The sequence below is a fragment of the Filicampus tigris genome, chromosome 9 (genome assembly GCF_054856515.1).
Source record: "Filicampus tigris isolate MCC_2025a chromosome 9, RoL_Ftig_1.0, whole genome shotgun sequence".
Taxonomy (NCBI): domain Eukaryota; kingdom Metazoa; phylum Chordata; class Actinopteri; order Syngnathiformes; family Syngnathidae; genus Filicampus; species Filicampus tigris.
The window spans coordinates 15,631,055-15,642,715 of NC_141225.1; the positions used below are offsets into that span (position 1 = coordinate 15,631,055).

The following is an 11,661-nucleotide window of genomic DNA, read 5'->3' on the forward strand; positions in this document are numbered from 1 at the left end:
TTCACATTTCACTGCATTATCAGAGGTGGAAAAGTTCTGTGTAGAACTGGTGTTGTATTGATCCATATGGTTTATTACAGGCTGTGCAAGTGTTAACACTGTCCAGGAAGACAGGGGGGGTGATTATCTGGAAATGGCCTTATTGATCGCTTCGGGGTTGTGCCTCAAGAGAGGTCTGCATGTCCCTCAACGCGTCTAGGCTTGGATAGATGTGACATGAAAAAAACGTGAAATCCCAAGATGAGGTCTGTGTTTATGATAGTCTTTTTGTCCACAGGGACTTAAGTGATGCAGAGCTCATTCTCCTGAAGGGATCAGGAATCGCAACCTCCATAGAGGCTATGTACCATTTACCGTAGTTAGCTGTATACAGTCAGTAGTTTGAATTATTTTGGTCCACAAGCTGATACACATAACAGTATCTGCTATCTTTGTAAGGGAAAAAAATGACTTTTTATTCTGAAGTTCTGTCTCTGTGATACTGATCTTCAGAGTTGTATGATGCTGAGGGAAATTTCTTGATAGATTCATTTATTACATTATTGGGGTGTATCTATGTGATTGGAAGTACTGAAGAAGAAATACTTCAATTCTGTATTCAAGTAGATTTTTCAGGTACCTGTACTTCACTTGACTATCTAATGGGTGATTTTACATTTATTTTTAAAAATCACTTTTTGTCATATTTTTTAAAACTGTCAGTATGACCTGACTGTAGTACTGCATTACTAAAATGATCTGTGAAAACCTCTAATTTGACTTCTAAGAAACCACTGTGCCCGAGAAAAAACAATCAGAGACAAGAGGCATGACTGACTTGTGCCATGTTATCAAAGAAGATACTGTATATAACTGACAGTAAAACTTCATTTTTACTTTTCACATTTGTGCATGTGTGCAAATCAGAGTGTGAACTTATTGTATTAATTAGATTTTACTTCATTAAAGCATCTGTTCTTCAAAATGAAACCAGAGTGTGTATACTTTTGCCACCTCTGTGTGTCAAATGTTCAACTCTGTGATTGTTTTGTTACCCACTGTTGACTGCCTTCTTTGTTTTCCACCACTGCAATCTCTTTGGAATGTAAAGGCTGCAAAACCAATCAATCACCAATCAATCTCAGAATGAAAAAGTAATTACTTGTAAATCTTTAATGCGGCGTCTAACAAGAATCAGATTCAAACATGGAGATGCGCAGGACTTGATACCACAGAACTTGTTTTTGCTGCACTCAAGTGGCCAAAATGTATATAGTTTTGAGTTTGGGGTTTTTGTAGCCGTTATTATGATTACAGAATGTTTAGAATGGGGATGGACAAGGAGAGCTGTTTTGGGGGGGGTATTTAAAATATCTTCACACATACATTTTTCGTGATACTGCCTGCATCGATTTCAATTCACTTGTCAACGTAATTTACAATTTAATAATATTGAATTATTTTATTTCGAGACATCCAGAATATGTTATCTCACTCACAGTTCAATATGTAGAAAGCACACATTTTGTTTGTCGTGTTGGCAAAGTGTTATTAGCTGTACTAATTAAGGGAAATGTGAAACATTTTCTGTGTCACTAAGGTGTGTGCAATAACATTTGGGTCTTTCAAATTAAATCAAGCATCCCATTTTGTTTGATAGAGTTTATTATTTTCTAATGGCACAAATGTTTCCTCATGTGCAAATTTACTTCAGAGTCCATCACAGTAGTAAACAGCAATCACTCATGCACCATTTGTGACACACAGTGGATTTGACAATGAAGTGCTCAAAATAAGTCTTGTAGTTGATACTGTATATGTGGTTACAAAAATAACCCCAATGCATCCCCTCGGATTCAGTGTTGTAAAAATACACAACATGACGGGAATGAAGGGCTTGAAGTGTGTGTGTCTAAATGTGTTGGCAATTATGTCTGCCTCATCGTATGTCACGTTGTGCAACATTTGCGAATGCTATTACTATCTGAGCTAGACGTGAGAGGCTCCTTGCGCAGAAGGGCTGCAGAGCTTTTCACTGTCAAGGACTATCTTCCTCGGCCAGCTTCAGCTCCAAGACAATGGCGGAAACGGTTTCGGCTGACCCCAGCACGATGGGGAAGGGTCGGGCGATTGCCGTGCTGACCTCGGGCGGTGATGCCCAGGGTAAGTGCTGGGGGATTCAAGTTGTGTGTTTGCGGAAAGTCCGAGTTTGAGACTAAAGCACAGCTATTTGGATCAATTAAAAACAGTATTTCGAGATAAGGCGGTTTACGGGCAGATGTTTATTTTAATGAGTGATAAACATGCCAACATAATGGAATTTGTATTAAATACTTACAACAACTATAATTGATGCTAGTGGAAATAAATTCAACTACATGTTTTTTTTCACAAGAAATGTGAACTATTTTGAATAGTGTTCTGTTTCATGAAGTAAGGCCAATTTTCCACTGACATTTCACTTGATTTCACCTCTGACCTTTTTCTTGCTGAAGCATACAAGGCTGCAATGTCTCCATCTTTGAGTTTTCCCAGCCTTAATTAGTTCTTACAAGACATTCTCAATTGGAAATCCTCCACAGTGATTCATTTTCACACCCAAAAAATTCTTCTTTCTTTCTCACAGCTACGGATGAACGATTTTGAAAATAATGCAATTGCGATTTCCCCAAACCGCCCCCCACAGACCTGACCCCCTCAATATTACAGTTGCGATTTATGCAGGGTTCTTTTTCAAGATGCTCTTCCCACATTCTTTTTTAATAAACCCAAGCAATACATTTTTGTATTATAAAAAAAAAGAATATCAGATAAATACATGTTTTTGTTCTAATAGTTTAGGTTCACACTAGAATAAGTGCAAATGAACTATAAATTAAGATGAAATCCAGTATTTAGCTACTTCAATTATAGTTGTTAACTTACTAAAAACACTTTGACTTGCAGTCTTAAGCATTCACTACAACAACTTCAACAAAATGAGTACGACCAAACAAGTGTGGCATTAACATAAATCTGTAAATTATAAATCAGATTACAACAATAAAATACAAACAAATCTATGCCTTTATCATGACAACTTTTTATTTGTCATGAAAAAACTATATGTAAACATGTGGAGTGCATTTGTAAAGCAGTGAACTTGTCTATATAGATAAATAAATAAAATATACAAAAACAAAGCCTCCCGACCGACCGAAATGAAGCAGAGGTATGTGATTTCTTGGGGGGGGGTCTTTTTTTCCAAATTGCAGCCTGTCCGAAAAAAAGTAAAATTGCATTTGACATTGCAATGTTGATTTGAATTCGATACATTTTTCAGCCCCTCTTACATTCGTAGAATTTCTCTTGCTCATCTCCCTGTGACACAGGATCTATTTTCCTCACTAATTATAGAATCATGACCTCTCTGTCATGTGTTATCAAATCTGTGAAGTAAAGTGAGTGAGCGACGCCACTCTTTTCTGTTCTTGCTTGTAACGTAAGGCAAGGATACTGTTGGCAGATGCAACGTCAGTCTATCCACATCTTGCCCTTTAAGTGACTCCTAAGTAATGAGGGTGCAGCAACTGCCTTTGATGTACGGTAGTAACTTTCTTCAATTCTATAAAGTAAAAAAAAAATGCTTGTCATAAAAGTCAGTTTGATAATATAGCCTACACGAAAAAAAAATCCATCTACATTCAATAGAGTTTGTCGTCATTACTGTCGCGGGTGACAGCGGCTGCACTTTGAGCGAGAGGCCCTGGACTGGTCTCGACTGGTAATCGCAGGCCACATATGGACATTGGACAAACAACAATGCAAACTCACATTCAGACTTATGGATAAGAGAGCTTAGAGTCTTCAAATAACCTTAGATGTATTTTTTTCTGTGGAAGGAAGCTACCTGAAGAAAACCTATGCAAGCATAGGGAATGTTTGCAAACTCCATGCTGAAAAGCTTCATCCATGCATGTTCTACAGCAGCGTTTCAAAACCTTTATTGAGCCAAGCCACTCATTTTACATTAGAAGAATCTAGCCAGGTTTTGGTTTATTTGAACACAGAACTAATATAGTCACAGGAAGCCATAACAAAATTCTCTTGTATGAATGGCAACAGCTGGATACTGTTTATTGTACCTTCTGCCATCTAGTGGAAGAAGACTAACCGGTCATTATATGCAGCTAGCACCATTAGATTAACAAAGATGTATTTGTAATTAATAAATAAACATATTTGGACAATTAGAGTAAGCAGTGAGTAATTTGTCATGAGGAAAAAGTAGTCTTTTGCATGGTACAAATTTCGCAATATATTGTAGTTTTATAGTTCATATAAAAACTACACCTGTGTCTATAAATACTGTGTACGAGATGAATTGTTTCCCTGCATATTTTTCAATCCTATTAAAGAAATGTTGAACATGACTGCACGCTGTGTCCTCTAGGCATGAATGCAGCTGTGAGGGCCACAGTTCGAATGGGACTATACACCGGAGCCAAAGTATTTTTTGTCCATGAGGTAAATTCTACTTGGATTCTGTTTGATGTTATTTATTATTGCTAAAATGTATAGCCATTGTCAAAAAACAGTCATTTAGCAAATAAACCTTGGAACTCAGACTTAAAGCAACCCAGTGTCAGAGAAAGGGAAACAAAACACTGGACCTGACTTGACTTGACTTGACCTGTAAGAAATGAATCAGTCAAACAACAGGGAAGAAGAGGTGGTGACACATGAGAGCAAAGACAACTCAACTTTGGCAGGAGCTTTGGACACTGGAGGTGTTCCATTCCTAGAGATGAAAACCATGACTTGGTGTTGGCTGGAAAGGCTATTTAACCAGGAATGGGACCCTAAAACTTCCACAAGTTGAAGGCAATAATTTGCTCTCTCTTTCTCTCTCTCTGTTTATTGACAGGGTTATCAAGGCCTGGTAGATGGTGGGGACAACATCTGCCCTGCAACGTGGGAAAGTGTGTCCATGATGTTGCAGCTGGTGAGAAGAATACCAAAAGGCAAAATTTAAAGACCCTGTAAAGTGATTTTTGTGTTTTTTTTTTAAATAAATACATTAAATGTGTTTGAAGATACGTGCTGAAACCATGTGCAAAGACGGAGAATAATTAAGTACTGAATTATCATATATTATCAAATAATTATAATTATCCTACTTTATCAGATATAGCGTGAAGATTTTTTGGATGAGGCAAAAAACAAGCCCAAGTACCCAAGTATGCGCTTGGGCTTTCTGGCATGAGTCTGCTCTCGCACACCATATAAGTTGAGCGCCTTCATTTCGGGTTACTAATAATTTAGCTAATTTCTCCCACTACATCACACAGTTAGCTAGCAAGCTATGCTAAAAAAGGCATTGTCCCTAAAGTGCTGTGTTTTCTTTTTGTTATTTGGGCTACAGCGTCTCTGTTGGTGGGGAATTGGATGGCCCTGCCAGACCGCCAGTTAGCTTCCGCTCGTGCAGACTGACAGACCAGCCATTGAGGCCATCCAATTTACCACTACCTCATTTCATGCACCACCATTATGTCCATACAACAGACATACTTCCATGAAAGTTAACTGTTTATGACATTTGTTAGCCCGCAAGCTAGCGAGCTAGCTACCTTAGGAGTAGACTGGCGTTGGGCCGTCCAATACATCACTGCTTCACTTTGTGTACTGTTGGTGTGTGGGTTCATATAACACAGACACTTCAGGGAATGTTAACTGTTTATTAGACTCAGTGGCACACATACATTATTCAGCCTGTGGACCACAGATTTAAGCACATAGTGGACTAACGAACATATTTATTTGATTGACAGGTGAAGGTCTAGGAGAGTGTGTTTTCAGTGTCTGAAAGCTGAGAGGAGGTCTTTCAAAATGTTATTCATTAAAATTTTGCAGGTTTGTTAACAACACTCTTTTCTGGTGGGACATTTTATTTTCATTTTACAGGGACTTTAAATATACACCTCTTATCTAACCACTATTTTTAACCTGTGACCATGAGGTCACACTCTAACCTTTTGGTAAGTAATTCTAGCAAAGCTTTAGCCTCGACTGTGTAATTCTGTATGTCAATGAGATGGGCTTTTAAATGCCAGGGTTCATTAAACAGCCCAAGTCATTCGTTGAGCTAATGACTACCCTTCTGCCTCTGCACTTCCTTGATCCTGATGTTGACCATGACACATTCCTCAGGGTGGAACTGTGATTGGAAGTGCCCGTTGTCAGGACTTCCGCACCAGGGAGGGTCGTACCAAGGCGGCCCATAACTTGGTCAAGCTGGGCATCACCAACCTGTGTGTCATTGGAGGTGATGGCAGTCTCACGGGGGCCAACCAGTTCAGAACTGAGTGGAGTGGGCTACTGGCAGATTTAATCAAAGCTGGTGAGGGATATTGGCCTCCAATTGTGACTCTCAAAAAATTCTTGATTGGGTTTACTGGTGATTGAGACTACAATCATTTTAACCTGTGCTCAGGCAAGATCACGACAAATGAAGCAAAGGAATCCTCCCACCTCAACATTGTCGGTATGGTGGGCTCCATTGACAATGACTTCTGCGGCACTGACATGACCATAGGCACAGACTCTGCCCTGCATCGCATCATGGAGATTGTGGATGCCATTGCAACCACAGCACAGAGGTAGACATATACTGTATATGTACGTATGTGTACGACATACGTATACAAATATATCGTAAAATGTCCGAAAAGTTCCACAACTGGTGTCTCAAAGAATATTTTTAAAACAAACTCCAAGTTTTCCCCTTCACTGTGGGCCAGACCAGCCACCAGATCCACTAAAAATATCCTGCGCCATTCTTTATTCTTTGCGCCAAGACAACTTGTTGCTGCTTCGCCATGACAATGTCCTCCTCACAATGTATTGAGCATCTGACAGTTTCGGGCCAAGAACAACATTGCAGTGCTGGAACAACCTCCCTACTCACCGACCTGCCTCTGTGTGATTATTTTGGCCCTCATCAGGAAGGCTGTGAAGAATCCTTCCAGGTGTGCATGAACGTGTGGCAGAGAAGGTTGGGGGAACATGACTCCAGGTAGATTACTTCTTAGGGGAAAACTTGGAGTTTGTAATTTGGATTAGAAATATATCTTTTGTCACACCTGTCCTGGAACATTTCTGACACCATATATGACACGTGACATTATGAGAGGCTCTCTGACGTACTTATATCCTTATGCAGTCACCAGAGGACGTTCATCCTGGAGGTGATGGGCAGGCATTGTGGGTGAGTCAAGCCTCTGTGTGAGCAGATGTAGTCAGATGAGCAGATATCTTGCTACTGTCCAAACAACTTTACTTGTCAAAATCACATTACTGTACATCAAATCTATTTTTGCATGGATGTCATAGTGTCAGTGTTTCTACAAATAAGACCCAAGCTCTTAACCTTTTAACTCACAGTTACCTGGCTTTGGTAACCGCTCTGGCATGTGCTGCTGACTGGGTGTTCATTCCAGAGATGCCCCCAGAACAGGACTGGGAAGACCATCTGTGCAGACGACTGACTCAGGTAAATTTCATTTGGTCCTGCACAAATGAACAATTCATAAAACTACTGCTTGTGAAGCGTGTTATTTTTTGTTCCTCTTAGCAAAGAAAGCTTGGCAACCGTTTACATATTATCATTGTAGCAGAAGGGGCAATGGACCTCAGTGGCCAACCAATCAGTTGTGAGTTTATCAGACAGGTCAGTGATATCATTTAATGTGCGAGATTTTTGATTTTATTTTTGAAATATACAACTGCTCATGAACTAACACATTTCTGATCAGTTGGTGTCAAAAAGGCTTGGTTTCGACACCCGTACCACCGTCTTGGGCCATGTACAGAGAGGCGGAACCCCCTCCGCCTTTGACAGAATCCTGGTATTTATCATGACCTAAAATAAAACATTTAATATACAAGACTTTATGGACAAAGTATTGCTTGTTGGCTTCTCTAAGTCTGCTGTGTGATCAATCAGGCCAGCAGGATGGGTATGCAGGCAGTGATGGCCCTGTTAGAGGCCAAACCCGAAACTCCCGCAACTGTGGTCAGCTTGTCGGGAAACATGGCTGTCAGACTGCCTCTGATGGAGTGTGTGCAAGTGGTATGTCAATCAGAACACACACAAAATATTTACATGACAAGAAATATATGTGCCACATATATATCACGAAACGTAACATCAGTATGTATTCTCACATTCTTAGACAAAGGACGTCACCAAAGCAATGGCTGAAAAAAGGTTTGAAGATGCAGTGAAGCTTCGAGGAAAGTGAGTCATCCGCTTTTATGCTCTGTGTTTGGAAAATGCTGACTGTTGCATTGAGCTATGAATGTCTGTACATCTGTGCAACCTTTTGAAAATAGGAGCTTCGAGCATAACTGGAGCACCTACAAAATGCTGTCACACATTCATCCTCCAGATGCAAAGGCAAGACGTGTATCCCAATTTTTATACGACCCACTTAATCCTGCATGTCTGACAAATGTTTCTATTTATTTGCACCTACCAGAGCAATATCAACATAGCAGTTCTAAATGTGGGGGCGCCATGTGCTGGAATGAATGCTGCAGTTCGTTCAGTTGTTAGAACTGGCCTCCTCCAAGGTCACCAAATGCTGGCAGTGCACGATGGATTTGAAGGTTTAGCCCATGGGCAGGTAATTTCACATTACACACCTATAGTTTTACAAATGCATTTCCTATACAATAGACAGTATATTTTATGTGAGAATTTGAGCTAAAGTGCTTTCCCTGCACAGATCGAGCCTATTGGTTGGACTGGAGTAGCTGGATGGATTGGAAAGGGTGGCTCGCTCCTTGGTACCAAGAGGTGAGACAGCAAAACCAATTGTAATGTTCCTAAAACGGACATGAACTTATATGTTGAGTGTACAATTGTGATTCTTTCCTCTTTCTTTTTGCGAAGAACCCTGCCAAATAAACTCTTGGAGGAGATAAGTCAGAACATCTCAAAATTCAATATTCATGGTATTGTCCTTATCGGAGGCTTTGAGGTGGGTAGCAGTATTGCTATTCTGCCTATGTTGCCTGTGGACTGTTAAATATAAACAACTTGTGTACAATAATAAAGGTTCCTTTTCACTCTAATCCTGTCTTTTTGCTTTCAACATAGGCATTTGTTGGGGGTCTGGAGATGGTGCAGGCCAGAGAGAACTATGAAGAATTCTGTATCCCTTTAGTCGTCATTCCTGCTACTGTCTCCAACAATGTTCCCGGTTCTGCCTTCAGTATCGGCTCGGATACTGCTCTTAACACCATAACCTCTGTATACTTCTTTTCACACAAAAACTGTCAGCAAATATTTAACCATGAAATAATCACCCTCTCTCTCTCCTATTTATTCCTTCTAGTCATGCGACTTGATCAAGCAATCGGCAGCCGGTACCAAGCGAAGAGTTTTCATTGTTGAGACAATGGGAGGATACTGTGGATACCTGGCAACTATGGCCGGCTTGGCAGCTGGAGCTGATAATGCTTACATCTTTGAGGAGCCTTTCAACATAAAGGACCTGAAGGTCTGAATGGAATATACAGTATATATATACTGGCACGGCAAATATTTTTTCACATCAATTTATTAGTTAATTACAAAGTCAAGGTTGATAAAAGATGCACAGTTAAAACTAAGAACTAAGTAACTAAAAATTAAAATCTTGTTATACATTAAAATAAAAAATACACAAGCTGTGCAACAACTTAGGACATTGTCAAACGAGGATGTAAAGTAGCATGACTCAAAATTCCCATTCACCAGGCTATTTCAACAGGATTTCCAGTCAGCCTAAAAAAACAAATAGTAACTGCTTTCACGTACAATTTCCTCAAGTGATAAAACAAAATAAAATACAAGCATCACTCTGATACCATATCTGACCAAGTGAAAATGTTTTTTAAAACAATGATTGTTCTCAGTTCTAATTTCCTCATATCTTTAGTCGGTTAATACCACAATTTCCGAAGCAATATTTGAACGTTATACCAACGCCACCCCCCCCCCCCCCACTCAAAAAACAACAACATACAATTTAGTTTAGGAAGGATCGTGCATTGTTGAAGCCAATATAAATTCATCTTCCTCTCTTGTTGGCATAGTCTACAACAATTCAGGCATCAGCGCCTTTATTCTTCCGCATATGTTGACTCATTTGGGAAAGGGTTTCATAAAAATATTTTAAAAAATATTATATTAAATATTTAAAAAATAAACCCATCATAACCCTCAGTAAAATAAAGGCATAGTGCATATCCTATTAGTCAGGTAAATTGCAGAAAGTCAACGTTTTTTTCTGAATTTGCTTATAGATTAATGTGGAGCATCTTACGGAGAAGATGAAGACGACGGTGAAGAGAGGACTCATTCTAAGGTTTGAATGAAATCCCAACAAATCCACTTTTAAGAGCTTTATTGCACTTCTTTTTTTCCCCAGAAATGAGAAATGCAATGAAAACTACACCACAGATGTTCTTTTCAATCTATACTCTGAAGAAGGAAAGGGTATATTTGACTGTAGGAAGAATGTACTCGGACATATGCAGCAGGTATGGCATTTTTCGGTATGACTTCAATGTGAATTCCCTAGCTAAAACATTACTTTGTGTTCAGGGCGGAACCCCCAGCCCCTTTGATAGGAATTTTGCCACTAAGATGGGGATCAAGTCTATCTTATGGTTGACGGACAAACTGAAGGAATGCTACCGACATGGTGAGGAGGACCGAAAGACAAAATACAAAATACAAAAGAAAGATTACTATGTGATGATATGTTGTGCCCGTGCTAATGTGTTTGAAACGTCAAATCTCCAGGTCGTATCTTCGCCAATTCCAATGATTCTGCATGTGTGCTGGGCATGAAGAAGAGATCTTTGATTTTCCAGCCTCTGACAGAGCTTAAGGAACATGTTGACTTTGAGTAAGACATTTTATTGTTTCAGTCTAAATGCTATGCATGGATTTTCAAGCAGGTGGGGAACAAAGAGAAACTTACCAAGCTGGTTGTATATGCATGTGCGTGTGAGTCCATCCATTATTCCATTTGTTCGTCAGATTTTGCACTATTTTTCTTCTGCAGACATCGTATTCCAAAAGAACAATGGTGGATGAGGCTGAGGCCCGTCTTAAAAATCCTTGCGAAGTATGACGCCCGCCTGGACACCTCCAACATAGCTGAAATGGAGCATGTCATCAAGAAGAAAGGCCAAGTTCCTTAGTAGTTTTCGCATATAGTTATTCCTGCCATCAGCACTCTACGTGACTCCTGTGTTGGCTGTAGCTCTCAAAAGTTGCAGCTTAAATAAACATTATGATGAAATGAAAATAAAGAGAGCAATAAACAATCTAAAAGACATTGCTACATTTCTTGAAAGCAGAAACCAAAGACAACTGCACCAAAAAGAAACTTGTTACCCTATACTCTCTGCGTGTGTATTAACTTTAAATCAAAACAATTTACAGAAAAAGAAGTCATTTTATTTGTTAGGAAATGTGCACGTTAATACAATGTTTGCATCTCTGATGTACTGTGATTTGCAAAGTGAACATTTCAATGCTCTGAACAGTTTCCAAGCCTGTAAAAAAATACAGATACAAATATATATATATATATATATATATATATATATATATATTGCTGACGGAAGCCCGTTTAAAATCAT

At 39.3% G+C, this 11,661-nt stretch overlaps 1 protein-coding gene across 1 annotated transcript; it reads left to right on the plus strand.

Moving 5' to 3' along the window:
• Window positions 1–2,002: 2,002 nt before the first annotated feature.
• pfkmb (phosphofructokinase, muscle b) lies at window positions 2,003–11,350 on the plus strand. The gene is made up of 22 exons (XM_086040171.1): window positions 2,003–2,142; window positions 4,412–4,485; window positions 4,886–4,963; window positions 6,169–6,358; window positions 6,452–6,617; window positions 7,181–7,225; window positions 7,402–7,510; window positions 7,592–7,687; window positions 7,773–7,865; window positions 7,964–8,089; window positions 8,193–8,257; window positions 8,353–8,416; window positions 8,499–8,645; window positions 8,748–8,818; window positions 8,915–9,002; window positions 9,122–9,274; window positions 9,360–9,524; window positions 10,312–10,373; window positions 10,437–10,548; window positions 10,613–10,712; window positions 10,814–10,919; window positions 11,079–11,350. The coding sequence occupies exons 1-22, from the start codon at window positions 2,058–2,060 to the stop codon at window positions 11,215–11,217; spliced, it is 2,334 nt and encodes a 777-aa protein (XP_085896297.1). The 5' UTR covers window positions 2,003–2,057; the 3' UTR covers window positions 11,218–11,350.
• Window positions 11,351–11,661: the final 311 nt, after the last annotated feature.